This window comes from Ascaphus truei, chromosome 17 (assembly GCF_040206685.1).
Source record: "Ascaphus truei isolate aAscTru1 chromosome 17, aAscTru1.hap1, whole genome shotgun sequence".
Classification (NCBI taxonomy): Eukaryota; Metazoa; Chordata; class Amphibia; order Anura; family Ascaphidae; genus Ascaphus; species Ascaphus truei.
The window spans coordinates 29916560-29939528 of NC_134499.1; the positions used below are offsets into that span (position 1 = coordinate 29916560).

General features: G+C 53.7%; 1 protein-coding gene across 2 annotated transcripts in view; it reads left to right on the top strand.

Annotated features, from left to right (window-relative positions):
* The window catches only part of MGLL (monoglyceride lipase), a 44896-nt gene that overhangs the window by 11331 nt on the left and 10596 nt on the right, over positions 1 to 22969 (top strand). Inside the window, exons 4-7 of one of the 2 annotated variants that reach the window (XM_075574572.1) lie at positions 1435 to 1541; positions 11362 to 11498; positions 12248 to 12358; positions 13203 to 13292. In XM_075574572.1, the coding sequence (XP_075430687.1) occupies positions 1435 to 1541; positions 11362 to 11498; positions 12248 to 12358; positions 13203 to 13292 (445 nt within the window). The remainder of the gene's footprint in view (positions 1 to 1434; positions 1542 to 11361; positions 11499 to 12247; positions 12359 to 13202; positions 13293 to 22969) is intronic. The other variant, XM_075574573.1, reaches the window with a different exon arrangement.

Genomic DNA, 22969 nt, shown 5'->3' on the forward strand with positions numbered 1-22969 from the left:
AAGAGAATAATAATCGCTAAGTAGGAAGAACGTACAGAGACAGTAGGAGGGCGTTCTGGTAAGTGCGTCTGCAAGGGGCAAAGGTCGATGTATGGGGTGTATAGTGTTAGCCACGGTGCTACTCATATGCTTCGTTAAAGCTGCAGTTCAGTCTTTTTGTTTTTTTTGTTTTTTAATTAATTTTTTTACTTCAATAGTTTCATGTGGGAAATCTCTACTTACCTAAAGAACTGCTTAGCTGCAGGTCAATTCGTTCTCCATGTATTGATCGTCAAAATTTGGTGACATCATTAGAGCTGGCATATGTTTTTATTTGCTTCTGTCAGTCAGTGGAAGCTCGTGAATATTCATGAGCACTCCTGCACTGACATGTGCTAGAGGGAGGGCAGGGCTGACAAAGGGGTGTGCCAGGGCTTGTGACAGGACATGAAGGGGCAGTGCCTTAGCAAATGGTTGTTAAAATAGAATACAAGAAAATTGGTCTTTCAAAGTTGTTTTTTTAAAAACAGAAAATGCTAAAAGTATTTTTTCTTACTACAAACTGATTTATTTAAAAAAAACACAGATGCAGGATATTGACTGAACTGCAGCTTTAGGAGGTGGGTTTTAAGATAGGTCTTAAAGGTGGATAGAGCGGGTGCTATTCGGGGATATTGAGGGGTATAGTCAGGCATTCCCTGACAGAAAGTTTTCATTGTAAATCTTATGGTATTCAGAGCCCTGTTTTTCCACTTACATGTGTAAAAGGTTTAACTGGACACTTAACCATAGAGGGCCCTGCAAGAGATTGGGAAGCATTGTATGCAACTCATGCAGGGGTTGAGTGATAAAATGAACCTCTTGGCTGCCATGTCCATCAGAGTTTTTAGGAGTGACAAGCTATGGGTGACTGGTGATGTCTGCAGGGACCGTTGGCTATAAGTGGGTGATTGTAATGGGATAAGCATTGCGTTCTCATAATGATAGTGAAGTTCAGAGCTGTGTTACTGTATCCAGATAAAGCTTTATAAGACCATCCTGAGCCTTATACACAGGTACACAGGTTCTATTATGGCTGATAGGTTAAAGGATCAGCAGAAACATTTTCTAACCCCCACTTTTTAAAAGGATTTATAGAGGGTCTCTGGAGCTGAACCGCGATAATTTCAGGGCCCCCTGCTTCCTGAGATACTTACCGGAGAATGTGCCACCGACTCCTCTCCTCCGGGGGAAACAAAATGGAGGTTTAAATCCCAGTAACTGTTCCTATTGGCCTGCCTTACGCCGGGGATTTAAATCTCCATGAAGTACCGGCTGCACCTTCTCTGGGATGCATTTTCGGTACCAGAGGGTCCTCAGTGTTGAAATCGACGCGGATCCCCCCCACCCCAAAAAAAAGTGGGACATGTTACTTGGTGTGATCCTTTTAATGTGTTTTGCCGCTTGGTCCCTCAGGGCTCTGCTGTTTGTAGTTCATGGCGCTGGGGAACACTGCTGCCGTTACGATGACCTGGCCCAAGTACTGACCGGACTTAACTTCCTCGCGTTCTCCCACGACCACGGTGAGTAGCGATATTTCATAGAGCAGGGACGGCCAACTACAGTCGTCAAGAGTTACCAACAGGTCAGGTTTACCACAGGTGGCTCAATCAGTGGCTCAGTCAAAGACTTATTGAGCCACCTTTGCTGAAGCAGGGACTGATTGAGCCGCCTGTGCTGAAGCAGGGATATCCTGAAAACCTGACCTGTTGGTAGCTCTGGAGAACCGGACTTGGCCGCCCCTGTCACAGTGCGTGTGCTGCATGTCCCATACAATGAAGCATATTTCATTGGCCGAGCGGCAAATGGTCCCGCAAAACCAGGGCAGCCCAGTGCAGACTCCTCTGGCAGCGAAAGGGTTCATTTTGCTAATCTGTAACCCAGCGTCAAGCCGTGAAAGGGAAGAGCAGTTTGTTTATATGGATTTTATTGGGATTCTAATTTATGTTGCCAAGTAAAATATCGTCCAGTTTATGTAACCAGGCAATTTTCCTGCTGTGGCTGATAAAGCAACAATCTGCGATGCTCACAGTGCTTGTTTATACGAATGGGGGGGGGGGGGGTTCGGGGTGCTGAGCTGGGGTCCCCTGACTTCCAGGGACCTCCTGGGTTCCCGATTGCCGAACTCTTTTTGCCACGGACTCGGGGGGCTCATCCCCACGGCCAATAGAGAGTTGCGTCATCACGTGGCGACTTTCTGCTGGGGCGGCCATGTTTGTATGTTTTTATTGTCAACACCGGGCAAGAAAACGCGACACATATCTCTGGAACCGCGGAGGCCCCAGAGGATGAGCCCCGAGGGACCGGCCGGGTCACGTAAAAAATAAATAAATATTATTATTAATATTTATTGGGTAAATGCTGCTTTTTAACGTCAGTGTACCAAGGAATTGTGTGCCAAATTTTTGCCCCGCGTGCAACAGTTGGTGATTTGGGGAGTGACCGTAGGATGAGTTAGGAAGGAGTTTTGCGACACACCCATTAGAATGCGATGTATCACACACACTATGTCCTGTTTATTTTCACGTACAGTCTCTGAAACACAAAAGGAGAAACAGGTTTGTGGTTTCCCTGAAGTGGAAGAAATAATTCAAGAAACGGAGCCCACATTGCGTGAGCGTGGTCATACCACTTTATTGTGTGTGTAATTATATATATATCTACACACACACACATTATATTATAACATACATACATACATAACATACATACATAACATACATACATAACATACATAACATACATACATAACATACATACATACATAACATACATAACATACATAACATAACATAGATACATACATACATAACATACATAACATACATACATAACATACATACATACATAACATACATACATAACATACATAACATACATACATAACATACATAACATACATACATAACATACATACATACATAACATACATAACATACATAACATAACATAGATACATACATACATAACATACATAACATACATACATAACATACATAACATACATACATAACATACATACATACATAACATACATAACATACATAACATACATAACATAACATAGATACATACATACATAACATACATAACATACATAACATACATACATACATACATAACATACATACATACATACATAACATACATACATACATCAGTTCATTGTTGCCTGCACATTTTCTCTGTGCAAACAGAACTCATTGCTCAGCAGTGAAAGGGTCAACCCCACGCTAACACCCGTTCACATTGAAACCCGTTAACCCTATCCCTGCCAATGGGGGCCTTCTGCTAATTGTTCACCATGCAAGGAGCTTCAGAACCCTTTTTACCCTATCCCTGCCAGTGAGGCTCAGCCACGCATAGCTGCCGCCCCCCATGGCGGGGAAGGAGTTAACCATGTCTCTAGACTGTTTCTAAATGTGTACAGACGGGTGCTCACGCCGCATGCCAATTAGCTGCTCGCTAGTTCACATCCCGCTGGGGAGCAGCGCCACAGGATGTGTCCTCACCGTCACCTCGTGGGGGAAGCGGTCACTGCGGTTAACGTGTCACGGATATTTATTTTCTTATTTAAAATCGTTTTAATGGATAACATTAAAAAGCAGCGTACAAATGCCAGAATACGGCGAAAATTGTGCAATCAACTGCTACTTGTGTACAGGTAAATATAAGAACACCTTTATTTCATAACGCACTCCACAATTACACTACAGTGCGTGGTACGCAGCGCTGTACATAGAAGTTTACAGGCACGATCCCTGCCCCAAGGAGCTTACAATCTAATTCTGGTGCCTGAGGCACAGGGAGATAAAGTGACTTGCCCAAGGTCACACGGAGCCGACACTGGGATATAAACCAGGCTCCCCTGCTTCAGTCACTGTCACTGTCAGAGTACAAATATATATATATTGGAGACGTGTTTACAAGGGGAGTGACGTCAGCAAGGGGGAAGGCAGAGGGGCTATTTGATTGGCTTATAGGCAGTCACATGGGGAGACTCTGCAAAAATCAAATTCTAGTGACTACAAGGATTTTAGTAGCGCCGTCGCGTCCACTATAAGCGCACGCAACGGCATCAATACAATTGTTTGGAAGCGCTGTCGCCGGCACTATAAGCGCAGCCTAAGGGATGTAGATTTAAAGTTCAGGGAGGAGTCGGTCCAGTATTTGGACACTCTGTCCAGTAAAAGATTAGAGGAAATACTGGACATGTATGTGTCCTCTATGGACGGCCGCGGGATTTCCCTGAGCGGGGCTGTTGCTAGGGGGATGGGCAGCTTCCTCCATCCTGATTGGCTGCATTACCCAGCAGCAGGGCCTCCGACTGGTGGGGACAGCCAGGACTGCTGTCCCGGCCCAGTGTTAGGGGCCCCGGCCACCTGCCTGCACATAGGAAACACAGAGGGGAATCCCTGCCTCTGCAGGTGGGTGTGGCCTGGGGCAGGGGGCAGGGGTCCTGAGATGCAGCAGGAAATCCAGCCAGTAGCCAATCAGGAGGAGGTGTCAGGAGCCATGGGGTGGGGCCAAAGAGAGGAGGAAACAGCATGAAGCAGTGAGAGGGATGTCTGTGTGTCTTTCTTGAAGGCGTTGCACCTTTCACGATTGTGTCCAGTATTTTTGGAGAAGCCATCTGGCAACCCTAGGGAGGACCCCATCCTGGCCCCAAGATATCAGTTTAGATGCTGGTGTTACTTCCTGGACATTTAAATAGTTGTCCAATAGGAAGCTGCAAACCCCCCTCCCCCCCTGATGATGTGGCTTCCTAATGGCCCATGGGACCCTCGATTTGGCTGCCATTTTGATTTCTTTAAAGGGAATGAAAAAAACCAGACAACTAAGCAGGTAGATATTTCTGGAACCAGGGAGGTAAAAATAGTGCCGTTCAGGACCCCTTGGACCGAAGAAAAAAAAATATCTCCAAAAGGTGGGATTACTGCTTTAAGAACCCGGACTGACCTGTAGAGAGTTGGCGGGGACGTTTCCTAGAGGGTAACTATGTATCTGTGTTTAGTGGCTGTGACCTTCTGCCCGTCTCACGGCCAACACCCTTTGCACGGGCCGCAAGCTTGGAAATACACAGAAGGAAATGTTTAAATCCCCCACCACTCACCCGTCCAACTGAGAAAATCCTCACGCTGGCACCACCACCCTTTCGTATTTACTAAACTCCAGCACAGCTTGGCAGGGGCTGCCACGAGAGCCTACGGCATCCTAGAATAATGCCAGACTTCGATACGCCAGCCCGGCTGGGTGGAGAGGAAGGCAGACTCGGTCTAGCCACGTTAGGTAGGAGGCTTTTTTTAGCCATTGCATTGCAGGTCACTCTGGTAAGTGAAAGGGTTAGGGGTTCAACAGCTTGTGCATCATGTAACTCCTCCCACAGCGACACATATTCACTCCCCAAATCGCTCGTCCATTGAAAGCAGCGGCCCGTGCTGATCGCCATTAGCCTTTTTTCGTAAGTAGGCGGAAGTGGTTGTGTACGTTGTTTTTAAGTAGCAGTGCGCGGTGGTCGCCATTTTTGAAGCTTTAAAATGTCAGTGACCGAAGCGCCTGCAGGACATTGCTTTGCAGTGGAATCTGGGTCTTCCTGTCCCTAAAAGGGTTAATAGATTGCAAGCTCTTCTGTGCTGCTGGATCACACCTTACCCACTCCATTGCCGCCTGCAATGTGTTGCGCTGCAGGCTGGCAGTGAAGGGGTTACTGATATCCCACCCTTTTCTACCGGTCATTGTAAGCGTTGAACCTTTGAAGTGGGTGAACACCATTCTGATACCAGCACCAGCCCTCCGTGACCCGACAAAGTAATTTTTATCCCCGTGCCTCAGGCGCCAAACTTAGACTGTAAGCTCTGTGGGGGAGGGACCAACAGCGCCCACCACATTTCTCTCTCTGGCAGCGGGGCACCATTTATAATGATGTATATTTGGGCAAAGTAAATAAATATATCACTTCATACCACCGCTCCACCAACGTCAAAGGCCAGTCCAAATTCCGTTAGGCTGCCCCTCCCCCTCCAGGTGCTACACACCGAGAAGGTTTGTTCGTTAATAACATCTCCATGGGGGAGGAAAGAATTTCAGGTTTATTTTCCATAACCAGCTGCCGTGTAATGAATGCAGAATATTCTGACTCCTGCAGCAGATGGGACGGGTTTTTGTGTATATATATATATTTTTTTTTTTCAGCCCGTTTTTTTTTAAATAATCCATCAACAGGAAAAAGATTAGAATGCCGCATAATGAATTCTCCGCGTAACCCCTTCGTGGGCTAGAGAGACCTGCCACTCATGGCAGCGCAGCGGGCGGGTGCTCTGGCAGTGAAGGGGTTAAACCCTGGTTGGCAACCCTTCATCAGCGGGAGATGATCATGAGATTGTCGAGTTTATTACCCGTGAAGGGACAGGTGCCTTTGTACTATAATGCGTTGAGGAGAGGGGGGGGGGGGATTTAATTCAATTAAGGATATTAAAGTTTTACTTTGAAGGGGCAGTTGAATAAATTGCTCGTCGTTTGAACGATCTTCACAAGGTTTCTTTCCCCTTCACCCCCCCGCCCCCCTTGTTATAAATAATTATTGCACTGGAATCGTGCCCATAATGTGAAGGGAAACGGATAAATCAAATCAACAATTCAGTATTTCCTGATCTCTAAAACCTAAAGGAGCTATCCACCCTAACTAACCTCTGGCTATAGGCCCGGGATCTCTCTCTCTCTCTCTCTCTCTCTTTCTCTCTTGTATTCTCTCATTTATATATATATATATATATATATATATACACACATATATACACATACACATATATACATATATACTATTACGACTCCGTGAGTCTCCCCTAGTATCCTGAGTTCATCCCAAATAAAACATGGCGGCTGCTGTCCAAGTGTAAGGCCCGTTATTCAGTGTACGGTGAGGATGTAAGCGTGAAACCATTCACCGGGCGGCTTCCTCCGGCATTTCAACGCTCTTAGAAGATCCAGCGAACGCAGAGTTCCAAGAGGCAGAAACACATTAATGGAGCAGCTTAGGCTGAGGACGCCGTGGAACGTAATTACCCATCCTATTAACACATGCAAATTGCTTTTTGGCTTCACAGAATCGGAGTGCAGCGTGTTTCAGTGCTCCTCTGTACGGGACAAGACGATCTGCAGAATCCCTTTGTCCTTTCCCCCCCACTCCCCCGCAGAGCATCCCGTAGCAATTCTTAGATGTTGCCTTTGAAACATAGAATGTGACGGCAGATAAGAAGCACTCGACCTCTTGTCAAACCATTTTCCTATCTGCTGCAAAACCTCCAAACCGATTTCATGTGGGGCTTTCTGTTATATTCGGAATAGCGTCCCGTCTGCATGTATCCCCTTAACGCATTGGCCCCTACCCACCTCTGTTGGGCGCCTACTCCATGAATCAACCACCCTTCCCGTGAAGAAGTACCAGTTGTGAGCGTGTGTGTTTGTGTATGTATGTGTTGCTGCCTGGTAGTGACAGGGTTACACTTACATTGGGGAAGTGTATAGCGCTGATGATACTGACACACTGTAACTTCTCCATGGTTATAATGTTGCATTCCGGGTAAAACTGGTGCATTGTGGCTTATTTTACACTAATTAAGAGCATTCTCTGAGTTGTTTTTTTCCCCGACGTTGCTTGGTACCGTTTTAATTGACCTCACAGGGCCATATATATGAAGGCTTCTCAACTCGCTCGCCCCACAGGCGGGGGGGGGGGGGGCTTGTATGTGACCTGCTAAATGCCATGTGGAGGGGCAAACTTTGACTCCCTGCAACAGAAGGTGAGGGAGTGAGAGTGGGGCGGTCTCCTATACACACAGAATTGCAAGGCGGCTTCTCCAAAAATACTGGACACAATGGTGAAAGGTGCAACGCACTCGAGATACACGCCCACACACACCTCTCTCCCCGCTCCAAGCTGTTTCCTCCTCTCCTTGGCCCCACCCTCAGGCTCCTGACAACTCCTCCTGATTGACTGCTGATGGGTAATGGAGCCAATCAGGATGGAGGAAGCTGCCCAGCCCCCTAGCAGCAGCCCTGCTCTCTCCCTGCTCGGGGAAATCCCGCAGCCCACCCAAGCCGGTCAGGTCACTATGTCCAGAGAGGTAAAACCGGACACATACATGTCCCAGTATTACCTTTCATTTTTATTGGTCTGTGTGTCCAAATACCGGTTCTACAGTATACTGGTCACCTGGCTACCCTATTACAACCCCTCCTGCCCCCCATTACAGGGCCTGCACCCTTTGCAACGGGACCTGAAACACAGTTTTTATTTCTAAGCTCTGTGCACTGAGCATATTCTCTCCAGAGAAATCTGCTTGTCATTTGTAGGTTTCTGAGGTGGACAAATATGGCTGCTATTTTCTTCGTGTTGTTTTTTGCTCTAACCACACACTCATAGAATGGCTGCCAATTAAGGGGTTCCCAGCAGCTGAACCCTGCTGTTTGCAGGCCCCCCAAAAAAACTTCTGGTTATCAAGATAGTTGCATTTTTTTTGTACATATGGTCACCACCGTCATTCAACTGTAACGTCCAGTCTTCCTATTGGCCCTCTAAAGTTAGACTTAACGCCGCCATTTTGTTTTCCGTGAACCATAAATAAACTGGAGCGGAACTGCAGGATTGTCAGCTGCTGGCTCAGGTCCTGTAAACAAACAATAATAATAATAATGATAATATAAGTCAGGGGTGGGCTAACTCCAGTACTCCAGTGCCACCAACAGGTCAGGTTTTCAGGATATCCCTGCTTCAGCACAGGTGGTGCAGTCCTTGACCGAGCCACTGATTTGAGCCCATAAACGTGTGGCGTGGGGGTTTCCGGAAGAGTTGACGTTTTGTAAACATTCGGTTAACTTAGAACCTGAGCCCGATCTTCCGCCACGCGTTAATTAACACGTACCAATCCCAGCTCGTTAGGCGCTTGCCAAGCGTATGGTTTCCCGCTGAATATTTACAGGTGAAAAGTTGTCAAAACGCTTGTCAGAACGGGGAAAAAAGAAATGTACGGACATAACCCTTTCTCTGCCAAGGGCCCGGAAATACTGGAGATTAGATCCCAGCGGCAGCGAATGTATTAACAGCGCCTCTGCCAGCGGAACCTTCCAGCAGTGATAGAGTTAACAAATCGCATTACAAATCTACATTGGTCGACCTTGTGACTTTTGAGACATAAAGAGATTATCCGTGAGTCAGTCCAGTCAGTAAGGATTCCCAGAGGGAGCACACGGGTAAACCAAAGAAATAACAAATCTATTAAATACATAAAAACAGGGGAGAAAGAATAAAAGTGGAGGGGGTCTCCAAACGGACACGTCAAGGGACAAAAAGAGGACCATGTAATAAACACTGGAATATACCATAGAATAGAGCAGTGGTCTCCAAACTCTTCGGTACGAGGGACACATCATATATTCTACACATTTTCGCGGGCCAGAGAAAGAAAAAAATCTTTTTATAATTTTTTTTTATATATTTTATAAATGTATGAATAAGTTTTATTTGGATCTTTTTGGGGGTAATCGGCATGATCTGATTCAGAACAAAAGAGAAAGGTGACAATTACAGAGAAAGGATGCCGCGCTTACACTGGGAAATGATATATAACGGGCAAAATATATATTTCAAGTCGCTGCGGGCCGGATAAAATCTTGTGGGTGGCCTGATGTGGCGCGCGGGCCGTAGTTTGGAGACCCCTGGAATAGTGGTAATGACCTAGCAATGAACAGAGAAAAGGAGGAAAGATCTGTAGTTCAAAATACAGTACCTCCCCTATATTGATATTGGGAAAACTACACGTGAAATAACGTAGTAGCAGTTGTAACTTCAAACATACATATCAAATGGGGAAAGATGCAAGACATACACAAACATATGTAATATGCTTCAAGCACACAGGAAAAACAGCATTGATTTACTGAAAGTATAAGGGCAGATCATAGTAGCAAAAAATGAATGGTTAATATCCCAAAAATGTAAAATCCTGTTGCAAGGTATCAGGGGTAACTCAAAAAGGTCAGTCCATATTAAAGTCCATGTTTAAAACAAAGGCCATGATACACCACCATTGAATGAAGGTGATAAGTGTGGTGCACAGTCCCTAACACAGGAGGAGAAGAGAGGGGTCCCCCAACCAGGAGTGGGAGCCTGGCTAGGGGACCCCTCTCTTCTCCTCCTGTGTTAGGGACTGTACCACACTTACCACCTTCATTCAATGGTGATGTATCATGGACTTTGAGATTTGAGTTATCATTACTGTTTTTCCTGTGTGCTGGAAGCATATTACATGTGTTTGTGTACTGTATTTCTTGTATCCTGTTCTATAGCCATTTAATTCCCTTTATAATATCGGGAAGTAACTTGAGAACCAGGGAGCCCCACCAAGCTGAAAATACCACGTTTCAGCTCCGAAAGATGCCCCCCGATTCCCATTCTGTAAACAAAAAGGGGTTGGGTACGGGAGTCGTTGCTTTCGGTAACTTCCTTTTCACAGACGCCTCCTCATTGCAGTTTAACCCAGCAGTGAAAAGGTTAAGACACCAATTTACATTAGGGGGCAAATTATCCATGACAAGCTCAGAAAATCATTAACATTCTGAGGAGTGACTGGAACCCGCCCTGGTTTTAGAACATGACTTAATTACTTAATTGCTTTTCATTTATAGAGAGGTTGGTTGTTTCTAATCTTTAGCTAAGATCTCATTGTAATTGTCATGCAACTATGAATCATGATTGTGTGTACAGTATGTGTATGTATATATATATATATATATATATATATATATATATATACACATATACGATATATATATATATTATTTTTATATATATATATATATATAAAATGAGTTCTTCAGTATTAGGTGATACCTTTTTTTATTTGGACTAACAGTTTGTCATAGGACAAGCTTTCGAGAGTTGAAATAAATTGTTAGTCCAAATAAAAAAGGTATCACCTAATACTGAAGAACTAATTTATTCTGCAATATCGCAACTGGACTAACATGGCTATTTCCGTTAATATATAATTATATATATATATATATATATATATATAATAATCCCTGGCTGCAGTGGAATCATTGTATGCGAAGAGATAATGGGGAAAATCAGGGCAGTCTGAGTCTCGAATGTGCTTGCAAGTTATATTTTTATTTGCTGTATTAATAAACAATTATTATATTGATTGACCCTTTCGTTGCCAGAGGGGCTTGCATTGCAAAGCCACAAAAAGGGGGTTAATGTCCGAGTGATAAGAGGTCAGTGGCACAGCGGTAACGGGTCAGAGCGCCAGACTCAGGCAATCACTTTGCTTCCTCACGCAGTCGGCCACGGGCAGAGCGAAGGCGAGCGCATGACCGTGTCCGATTTCCAGGTCTTCGTCCGGGACGGTCTGCAGCACGTGGACATCATGAAGAAGGCGCACCCGGGGCTGCCCGTGTTTGTCTGCGGACACTCCATGGTAAGGCGGCAGGGACCTGGCGGGGGGGGGCGTGTCTACATGAAACGGCGCTCCAGCGGGTATGGCAGAAAACATTTTTTAGCGGTGATAAGATACAGGGATCGACGCGGCAAGATGGCAAAGGTCCGCACTAGGATGGAGACGTCGGTCCCTGTATCTCGGTGGTGGCCAACTCCAGTCCTCAAGGGCCACCAACAGGTCAGGTTTTCAGGATATCCCTGCTTCAGCACAGGTGGCTCAATCAGTGGATCATTCCTCAAGAGCCACCAACAAGTCAGGTTTTAAGGATATCCCTGCTTCGACTGAGCCACTGATTAAGCCATCTGTGCTGAAGCAGGGATAGCCTGAAAATCTGACCTGTTGGAGGCCCTTGAGGAGGGAAGTTGGCTACCCCTGCTGTATCATATCACTATTATAAAATCTGTGTTGCAGGGGAACCAGGTATAAACCCCACTCAGCTGGCTGTGGCCACGTTACTGTATCGCCCTGCATCTCAGGGAGACAATTAGAGTGTAAGCTCTTCAGGGCAGACACTCACTGCACCTGCAAAATTCCACGTACACAACAAGCGTTGTTATTATTATTAGGTCACTACTAAAAAAAGAACGGGATACTCCACATTTTACTCCGATCACACAGCAGGGTGCAGTAGTCTGTAATGATACTCGACATTGCTATGTATTGCCGCATGTTCATCCTTATGGGTTCTAAGAAGCGTTTATGGCGTTTGTTTGTTGTTTTATCACCAGGGAGGAGCCATATCGATCCTTATGGCGAGTGAGCGGCCCGCGGACTTTGATGGTTTGATCTTAATATCCCCTTTGGTTTTGCCAAACCCTGAATCGGCGACCTCATTCAAGGTAACTCTTCCTACGCCGAAATCCACCTCGGCATACTTCGGTTAATAGCATCCTATGGACCGGGGGTGCTCAACTCCCAGTCCTCAGGCCCCCTTCCCAACAAGTCAGGTTTTCAGGATATCCCAGCTTCAGCACAGGAGGTTCAGTCAGCTTACACCTTACAGCCCAATTACGTCCACAGACTAAGGTGTTTATCAGAGCCGGAAAGTGTCTTCTTACATGCCCCCCACCCGTCTTACCTTGATTCAGACCTCCTGACGACGTTACGTCATTTGACGCCAGGAGCGTCTGAATCAAGGTAAGTAAGGTGTACAGAGGCCCTGCAGCTCCCCCGTCATTAATTTAAATGCCTTCGGGAAGCGCGCGCGGGGCCTCTGTAACCCCCGCGCCCCCGCAGCTAATCTCGCGCCCCCACTTTGCGCACCGCTGTTCTAACAGAAGGCTGCTTAGTTCATCTGGGCCTAAATCGTTGTGTGATATGTTCTTGGTTATACTGGGACATGATGTGTTATCACACTCGGGGCAATGACACCAACCACATCTGCGCATCACTACAACCATCGCTGGTGGGCGAGCGCAGTTTTAACCTCTTCAGTACCTTTTCACACCAAAATACCAGTTTTAGATTCAAATCCACAATTCTTTTTTTTTTTTAATTGACTATTTTTAATCTAATTTGCAGGGTTTTTGCTTGTGATAAATATGATGTCGCGGGATGTGTGAGTGTGAGAGACTCAGTGTCCCGCGGCATAAAATCAATGAGATATGGGGTGGGGGGAATGCTACACACGTCAATGTTATATGAATTTATACCACTCCGGGGCTGTGTCTTTTCTCCTTACAGGTTTTTGCAGCTAAAGTGCTGAACCACGTTCTCCCAAACCTCTCCCTGGGCAGCATCGATCCGAACTTTGTCTCTCGGAATAAGAAAGAGGTGAGGATATACGTAAAAATGGGCACTCGTATGTCTTTAAAATGCGGAAGTAACTTTATTTTGTAATCCATGTTTTGAATCACGCTGGAACCTTTATCACGACTTTGTGCGGACGTGGTGTGAACCGAAATGCTGATTACAAAATACAGCTACTTCTGCAGTTTAATGGCCAATGAGGGCCCAGTTTTTCTCGTCTACATTTTACTAATCTTCTGGCATACCCTGACGCGTTCTACTTTGCGTGATGTGACGCTTGTCGTGTGTGTGTGTATACACACACACACATGCTTCTAAAACGTCGCCTCCAGCAGCAGCACAAGGCACTTTACCTGCAGGCCGGGGTATGTGTATTCCTGCCCCTCCCTGCAGGCCGCGGTGTGTGTATTTCCTGCCCCTCCCTGCAGGCCGCGGTGTGTGTATTCCTGCCCCTCCCTGCAGGCTGCAGTGTGTGTATTCCTGCCCCTCCCTGCAGGCCGCGGTGTGTGTATTCCTGCCCCTCCCTGCAGGCCGTGGGATGTTTATTCCTGCCCCTCCCTGCAGGCCGCGGTGTGTGTATTCCTGCCCCTCCCTGCAGGCCGCGGTGTGTGTATTCCTGCCCCTCCCTGCAGACAGCAGTGTGTGTATTCCTGCCCCTCCCTGCAGGCCGCAGTGTGTGTATTCCTGCCCCTCCCTGCAGGCCACGGTGTGTGTATTCCTGCCCCTCCCTGCAGGCCGTGGTGTGTGTATTCCTGCCCCTCCCTGCAGGCCGCGGTGTGTGTATCCCTCCCTACAGGCCGCGGTGTGTGTATTCCTGCCCCTCCCTGCAGGCCGCGGTGTGTGTATTCCTGCCCCTCCCTGCAGGCCGCGGTGTGTGTATTCCTGCCCCTCCCTGCAGGCCGCAGTGTGTGTATTCCTGCCCCTCCCTGCATGCCGCCGTGTGTGTATTCCTGCCCCTCCCTGCAGGCCGCAGTGTGTGTATTCCTGCCCCTCCCTACAGGCCGCGGTGTGTGTATTCCTGCCCCTCCCTGCAGGCCGCGGTGTGTGTATTCCTGCCCCTCCCTGCAGGCCGCGGTGTGTGTATTCCTGCCCCTCCCTGCAGGCCGCGGTGTGTGTATTCCTGCCCCTCCCTACAGGCTGCGGTGTGTGTATTCCTGCCCCTCCCTGCAGGCCGCGGTGTGTGTATTCCTGCCCCTCCCTGCAGGCCGCAGTGTGTGTATTCCTGCCCCTCCCTACAGGCTGCGGTGTGTGTATTCCTGCCCCTCCCTGCAGGCCGCAGTGTGTGTATTCCTGCCCCTCCCTGCAGGCCGTGGGATGTTTATTCCTGCCCCTCCCTGCAGGCCGCGGTGTGTGTATTCCTGCCCCTCCCTACAGGCCGCGGTGTGTGTATTCCTGCCCCTCCCTGCAGGCCGCGGTGTGTGTGTTCCTGCCCCTCCCTGCAGGCCGCAGTGTGTGTATTCCTGCCCCTCCCTGCAGGCCGCAGTGTGTGTATTCCTGCCCCTCCCTGCAGGCCGCGGTGTGTGTATTCCTGCCCCTCCCTGCAGGCCGCGGTGTGTGTATTCCTGCCCCTCCCTGCATGCCGCGGTGTGTGTATTCCTGCCCCTCCCTGCATGCCGCGGTGTGTGTATTCCTGCCCCTCCCTACAGGCCGCGGTGTGTGTATTCCTGCCCCTCCCTGCAGGCCGCGGTGTGTGTATTCCTGCCCCTCCCTGCAGGCGGCGGTGTGTGTATTCCTGCCCCTCCCTGCAGGCGGCGGTGTGTGTATTCCTGCCCCTCCCTGCAGGCCGCGGTGTGTGTATTCCTGCCCCTCCCTGCATGCCGCGGTGTGTGTATTCCTGCCCCTCCCTGCAGGCCGCGGTGTGTGTATTCCTGCCCCTCCCTGCAGGCCGCGGTGTGTGTATTTCTGCCCCTCCCTACAGGCCGCGGTGTGTGTATTCCTGCCCCTCCCTGCAGGCCGCGGTGTGTGTATTCCTGTCCCTCCCTGCAGGCCGCGGTGTGTGTATTCCTGCCCCTCCCTGCAGACAGCAGTGTGTGTATTCCTGCCCCTCCCTGCAGGCCGCGGTGTGTGTATTCCTGTCCCTCCCTGCAGGCCGCGGTGTGTGTATTCCTGCCCCTCCCTGCAGGCCGCGGTGTGTGTATTCCTGCCCCTCCCTGCAGGCCGCGGTGTGTGTATTCCTGCCCCTCCCTGCAGGCGGCGGTGTGTGTATTCCTGCCCCTCCCTGCAGGCGGCGGTGTGTGTATTCCTGCCCCTCCCTGCAGACAGCAGTGTGTGTATTCCTGCCCCTCCCTGCAGGCCGTAGTGTGTGTATTCCTGCCCCTCCCTACAGGCCGCAGTGTGTGTATTCCTGCCCCTCCCTGTAGGCCGCGGTGTGTGTATTCCTGCCCCTCCCTGCAGGCCGCAGTGTGTGTATTCCTGCCCCTCCCTACAGGCCGCAGTGTGTGTATTCCTGCCCCTCCCTGCAGGCCGCGGTGTGTGTATTCCTGCCCCTCCCTGTAGGCCGCGGTGTGTGTATTCCTGCCCCTCCCTGCAGGCCGCAGTGTGTGTATTCCTGCCCCTCCCTACAGGCCGCAGTGTGTGTATTCCTGCCCCTCCCTGCAGGCCGCGGTGTGTGTATTCCTGCCCCTCCCTGTAGGCCGCGGTGTGTGTATTCCTGCCCCTCCCTGCAGGCCGTGGGATGTTTATTCCTGCCCCTCCCTGCAGGCCGCAGTGTGTGTATTCCTGCCGCTCCCTGCAGGCCGCGGTGTGTGTATTCCTGCCCCTCCCTGCAGGCCGCGGTGTGTGTTTTCCTGCCCCTCCCTGCAGGCCGCGGTGTGTGTATTCCTGCCCCTCCCTGCAGGCCGCGGTGTGTGTATTCCTGCCCCTCCCTGCAGGCCGCGGTGTGTGTATTCCTGCCCCTCCCTGCAGGCCGCGGTGTGTGTATTCCTGCCCCTCCCTGCAGGCCGCGGTGTGTGTATTCCTGCCCCTCCCTGCAGGCCGCGGTGTGTGTATTCCTGCCCCTCCCTGCATGCCGCCGTGTGTGTATTCCTGCCCCTCCCTACAGGCTGCGGTGTGTGTATTCCTGCCCCTCCCTGCAGGCCGCGGTGTGTGTATTCCTGCCCCTCCCTGCATGCCGCCGTGTGTGTATTCCTGCCCCTCCCTGCAGGCCGCGGTGTGTGTATTCCTGCCCCTCCCTGCAGGCGGCGGTGTGTGTATTCCTGCCCCTCCCTGCAGGCCGGGGTATGTGTATTCCTGCCCCTCCCTGCAGGCGGCGGTGTGTGTATTCCTGCCCCTCCCTGCAGGCCGTGGTGTGTGTATTCCTGCCCCTCCCTGCAGGCCGCGGTGTGTGTATTCCTGCCCCTCCCTGCAGGCCGAGGTGTGTGTATTCCTGCCCCTCCCTACAGGCTGCGGTGTGTGTATTCCTGCCCCTCCCTACAGGCCGCGGTGTGTGTATTCCTGCCCCTCCCTGCAGGCCGCGGTGTGTGTATTCCTGCCCCTCCCTGCAGGCCGCGGTGTGTGTATTCCTGCCCCTCCCTGCAGGCCGCGGTGTGTGTATTCCTGCCCCTCCCTACAGGCTGCGGTGTGTGTATTCCTGCCCCTCCCTGCAGGCCGCGGTGTGTGTATTCCTGCCCCTCCCTGCAGGCCGCGGTGTGTGTATTCCTGCCCCTCCCTGCAGGCCGAGGTGTGTGTATTCCTGCCCCTCCCTACAGGCTGCGGTGTGTGTATTCCTGCCCCTCCCTACAGGCCGCGGTGTGTGTATTCCTGCCCCTCCCTGCAGGCCGCGGTGTGTGTATTCCTGCCCCTCCCTGCAGGCCGCGGTGTGTGTATTCCTGCCCCTCCCTGCAGGCCGCGGTGTGTGTATTCCTGCCCCTCCCTACAGGCTGCGGTGTGTGTATTCCTGCCCCTCCCTGCAGGCCGCGGTGTGTGTATTCCTGCCCCTCCCTGCAGGCCGCAGTGTGTGTATTCCTGCCCCTCCCTACAGGCTGCGGTGTGTGTATTCCTGCCCCTCCCTGCAGGCCGCAGTGTGTGTATTCCTGCCCCTCCCTGCAGGCCGTGGGATGTTTATTCCTGCCCCTCCCTGCAGGCCGCGGTGTGTGTATTCCTGCCCCTCCCTACAGGCCGCGGTGTGTGTATTCCTGCCCCTCCCTGCAGGCCGCGGTGTGTGTGTTCCTGCCCCTCCCTGCAGGCCGCAGTGTGTGTATTCCTGCCCCTCCCTGCAGGCCGCAGTGTGTGTATTCCTGCCCCTCCCTGCAGGCCGCGGTGTGTGTATTCCTGCCCCTCCCTGCAGGCCGCGGTGTGTGTATTCCTGCCCCTCCCTGCATGCCGCCGTGTGTGTATTCCTGCCCCTCCCTACAGGCTGCGGTGTGTGTATTCCTGCCCCTCCCTGCAGGCCGCGGTGTGTGTATTCCTGCCCCTCCCTGCATGCCGCCGTGTGTGTATTCCTGCCCCTCCCTGCAGGCCGCGGTGTGTGTATTCCTGCCCCTCCCTGCAGGCGGCGGTGTGTGTATTCCTGCCCCTCCCTGCAGGCCGGGGTATGTGTATTCCTGCCCCTCCCTGCAGGCGGCGGTGTGTGTATTCCTGCCCCTCCCTGCAGGCCGTGGTGTGTGTATTCCTGCCCCTCCCTGCAGGCCGCGGTGTGTGTATTCCTGCCCCTCCCTGCAGGCCGAGGTGTGTGTATTCCTGCCCCTCCCTACAGGCTGCGGTGTGTGTATTCCTGCCCCTCCCTACAGGCCGCGGTGTGTGTATTCCTGCCCCTCCCTGCAGGCCGCGGTGTGTGTATTCCTGCCCCTCCCTGCAGGCCGCGGTGTGTGTATTCCTGCCCCTCCCTGCAGGCCGCGGTGTGTGTATTCCTGCCCCTCCCTACAGGCTGCGGTGTGTGTATTCCTGCCCCTCCCTGCAGGCCGCGGTGTGTGTATTCCTGCCCCTCCCTGCAGGCCGCGGTGTGTGTATTCCTGCCCCTCCCTGCAGGCCGAGGTGTGTGTATTCCTGCCCCTCCCTACAGGCTGCGGTGTGTGTATTCCTGCCCCTCCCTACAGGCCGCGGTGTGTGTATTCCTGCCCCTCCCTGCAGGCCGCGGTGTGTGTATTCCTGCCCCTCCCTGCAGGCCGCGGTGTGTGTATTCCTGCCCCTCCCTGCAGGCCGCGGTGTGTGTATTCCTGCCCCTCCCTACAGGCTGCGGTGTGTGTATTCCTGCCCCTCCCTGCAGGCCGCGGTGTGTGTATTCCTGCCCCTCCCTGCAGGCCGCAGTGTGTGTATTCCTGCCCCTCCCTACAGGCTGCGGTGTGTGTATTCCTGCCCCTCCCTGCAGGCCGCAGTGTGTGTATTCCTGCCCCTCCCTGCAGGCCGTGGGATGTTTATTCCTGCCCCTCCCTGCAGGCCGCGGTGTGTGTATTCCTGCCCCTCCCTGCAGGCCGTGGTGTGTGTATTCCTGCCCCTCCCTGCAGGCCGCGGTGTGTGTATTCCTGCCCCTCCCTGCAGGCCGAGGTGTGTGTATTCCTGCCCCTCCCTACAGGCTGCGGTGTGTGTATTCCTGCCCCTCCCTACAGGCCGCGGTGTGTGTATTCCTGCCCCTCCCTGCAGGCCGCGGTGTGTGTATTCCTGCCCCTCCCTGCAGGCCGCGGTGTGTGTATTCCTGCCCCTCCCTACAGGCTGCGGTGTGTGTATTCCTGCCCCTCCCTGCAGGCCGCGGTGTGTGTATTCCTGCCCCTCCCTGCAGGCCGCGGTGTGTGTATTCCTGCCCCTCCCTGCAGGCCGAGGTGTGTGTATTCCTGCCCCTCCCTACAGGCTGCGGTGTGTGTATTCCTGCCCCTCCCTACAGGCCGCGGTGTGTGTATTCCTGCCCCTCCCTGCAGGCCGCGGTGTGTGTATTCCTGCCCCTCCCTGCAGGCCGCGGTGTGTGTATTCCTGCCCCTCCCTGCAGGCCGCGGTGTGTGTATTCCTGCCCCTCCCTACAGGCTGCGGTGTGTGTATTCCTGCCCCTCCCTGCAGGCCGCGGTGTGTGTATTCCTGCCCCTCCCTGCAGGCCGCAGTGTGTGTATTCCTGCCCCTCCCTACAGGCTGCGGTGTGTGTATTCCTGCCCCTCCCTGCAGGCCGCAGTGTGTGTATTCCTGCCCCTCCCTGCAGGCCGTGGGATGTTTATTCCTGCCCCTCCCTGCAGGCCGCGGTGTGTGTATTCCTGCCCCTCCCTACAGGCCGCGGTGTGTGTATTCCTGCCCCTCCCTGCAGGCCGCGGTGTGTGTGTTCCTGCCCCTCCCTGCAGGCCGCAGTGTGTGTATTCCTGCCCCTCCCTGCAGGCCGCAGTGTGTGTATTCCTGCCCCTCCCTGCAGGCCGCGGTGTGTGTATTCCTGCCCCTCCCTGCAGGCCGCGGTGTGTGTATTCCTGCCCCTCCCTGCATGCCGCCGTGTGTGTATTCCTGCCCCTCCCTACAGGCTGCGGTGTGTGTATTCCTGCCCCTCCCTGCAGGCCGCGGTGTGTGTATTCCTGCCCCTCCCTGCATGCCGCCGTGTGTGTATTCCTGCCCCTCCCTGCAGGCCGCGGTGTGTGTATTCCTGCCCCTCCCTGCAGGCGGCGGTGTGTGTATTCCTGCCCCTCCCTGCAGGCCGGGGTATGTGTATTCCTGCCCCTCCCTGCAGGCGGCGGTGTGTGTATTCCTGCCCCTCCCTGCAGGCCGTGGTGTGTGTATTCCTGCCCCTCCCTGCAGGCCGCGGTGTGTGTATTCCTGCCCCTCCCTGCAGGCCGAGGTGTGTGTATTCCTGCCCCTCCCTACAGGCTGCGGTGTGTGTATTCCTGCCCCTCCCTACAGGCCGCGGTGTGTGTATTCCTGCCCCTCCCTGCAGGCCGCGGTGTGTGTATTCCTGCCCCTCCCTGCAGGCCGCGGTGTGTGTATTCCTGCCCCTCCCTGCAGGCCGCGGTGTGTGTATTCCTGCCCCTCCCTACAGGCTGCGGTGTGTGTATTCCTGCCCCTCCCTGCAGGCCGCGGTGTGTGTATTCCTGCCCCTCCCTGCAGGCCGCGGTGTGTGTATTCCTGCCCCTCCCTGCAGGCCGAGGTGTGTGTATTCCTGCCCCTCCCTACAGGCTGCGGTGTGTGTATTCCTGCCCCTCCCTACAGGCCGCGGTGTGTGTATTCCTGCCCCTCCCTGCAGGCCGCGGTGTGTGTATTCCTGCCCCTCCCTGCAGGCCGCGGTGTGTGTATTCCTGCCCCTCCCTGCAGGCCGCGGTGTGTGTATTCCTGCCCCTCCCTACAGGCTGCGGTGTGTGTATTCCTGCCCCTCCCTGCAGGCCGCGGTGTGTGTATTCCTGCCCCTCCCTGCAGGCCGCAGTGTGTGTATTCCTGCCCCTCCCTACAGGCTGCGGTGTGTGTATTCCTGCCCCTCCCTGCAGGCCGCAGTGTGTGTATTCCTGCCCCTCCCTGCAGGCCGTGGGATGTTTATTCCTGCCCCTCCCTGCAGGCCGCGGTGTGTGTATTCCTGCCCCTCCCTACAGGCCGCGGTGTGTGTATTCCTGCCCCTCCCTGCAGGCCGCGGTGTGTGTGTTCCTGCCCCTCCCTGCAGGCCGCAGTGTGTGTATTCCTGCCCCTCCCTGCAGGCCGCAGTGTGTGTATTCCTGCCCCTCCCTGCAGGCCGCGGTGTGTGTATTCCTGCCCCTCCCTGCAGGCCGCGGTGTGTGTATTCCTGCCCCTCCCTGCATGCCGCGGTGTGTGTATTCCTGCCCCTCCCTGCATGCCGCGGTGTGTGTATTCCTGCCCCTCCCTACAGGCCGCGGTGTGTGTATTCCTGCCCCTCCCTGCAGGCCGCGGTGTGTGTATTCCTGCCCCTCCCTGCAGGCCGAGGTGTGTGTATTCCTGCCCCTCCCTGCAGGCGGCGGTGTGTGTATTCCTGCCCCTCCCTGCAGGCCGCGGTGTGTGTATTCCTGCCCCTCCCTGCATGCCGCGGTGTGTGTATTCCTGCCCCTCCCTGCAGGCCGCGGTGTGTGTATTCCTGCCCCTCCCTGCAGGCCGCGGTGTGTGTATTTCTGCCCCTCCCTACAGGCCGCGGTGTGTGTATTCCTGCCCCTCCCTGCAGGCCGCGGTGTGTGTATTCCTGTCCCTCCCTGCAGGCCGCGGTGTGTGTATTCCTGCCCCTCCCTGCAGACAGCAGTGTGTGTATTCCTGCCCCTCCCTGCAGGCCGCGGTGTGTGTATTCCTGTCCCTCCCTGCAGGCCGCGGTGTGTGTATTCCTGCCCCTCCCTGCAGGCCGCGGTGTGTGTATTCCTGCCCCTCCCTGCAGGCGGCGGTGTGTGTATTCCTGCCCCTCCCTGCAGGCGGCGGTGTGTGTATTCCTGCCCCTCCCTGCAGGCGGCGGTGTGTGTATTCCTGCCCCTCCCTGCAGACAGCAGTGTGTGTATTCCTGCCCCTCCCTGCAGGCCGGGGTATGTGTATTCCTGCCCCTCCCTGCAGGCCGCAGTGTGTGTATTCCTGCCCCTCCCTACAGGCCGCAGTGTGTGTATTCCTGCCCCTCCCTGCATGCCGCGGTGTGTGTATTCCTGCCCCTCCCTGCAGGCCGCGGTGTGTGTATTCCTGCCCCTCCCTGCATGCCGCGGTGTGTGTATTCCTGCCCCTCCCTGCAGGCCGCGGTGTGTGTATTCCTGCCCCTCCCTGCAGGCCGCAGTGTGTGTATTCCTGCCGCTCCCTGCAGGCCGCGGTGTGTGTATTCCTGCCCCTCCCTGCAGGCCGCGGTGTGTGTTTTCCTGCCCCTCCCTGCAGGCCGCGGTGTGTGTATTCCTGCCCCTCCCTGCAGGCCGCGGTGTGTGTATTCCTGCCCCTCCCTGCAGGCCGCGGTGTGTGTATTCCTGCCCCTCCCTGCAGGCCGCGGTGTGTGTATTCCTGCCCCTCCCTGCAGGCCGCGGTGTGTGTATTCCTGCCCCTCCCTGCAGGCCGCGGTGTGTGTATTCCTGCCCCTCCCTGCATGCCGCCGTGTGTGTATTCCTGCCCCTCCCTACAGGCTGCGGTGTGTGTATTCCTGCCCCTCCCTGCAGGCCGCGGTGTGTGTATTCCTGCCCCTCCCTGCATGCCGCCGTGTGTGTATTCCTGCCCCTCCCTGCAGGCCGCGGTGTGTGTATTCCTGCCCCTCCCTGCAGGCGGCGGTGTGTGTATTCCTGCCCCTCCCTGCAGGCCGGGGTATGTGTATTCCTGCCCCTCCCTGCAGGCGGCGGTGTGTGTATTCCTGCCCCTCCCTGCAGGCCGTGGTGTGTGTATTCCTGCCCCTCCCTGCAGGCCGCGGTGTGTGTATTCCTGCCCCTCCCTGCAGGCCGAGGTGTGTGTATTCCTGCCCCTCCCTACAGGCTGCGGTGTGTGTATTCCTGCCCCTCCCTACAGGCCGCGGTGTGTGTATTCCTGCCCCTCCCTGCAGGCCGCGGTGTGTGTATTCCTGCCCCTCCCTGCAGGCCGCGGTGTGTGTATTCCTGCCCCTCCCTGCAGGCCGCGGTGTGTGTATTCCTGCCCCTCCCCGCAGGCCGTAGAGTGTGTGTTCCTGCCCCTCCCTGCAGTATACACACAAGATGTACACAGTGGTTAGTATTGTTGGACAGAGATCCTGCGAGTCCTGCTCTCTGGGAATATACTCCCAGCCTCCCATTAGTCCCCTGCATGTGACACAAGCAAACAAATAACTGACACGTTGCCGTTGTGCCTGGTTGCTAAGTAGCTGTACCAGGCGCTTTTTCTTAAAGCTTCATCCTTGCGTTACT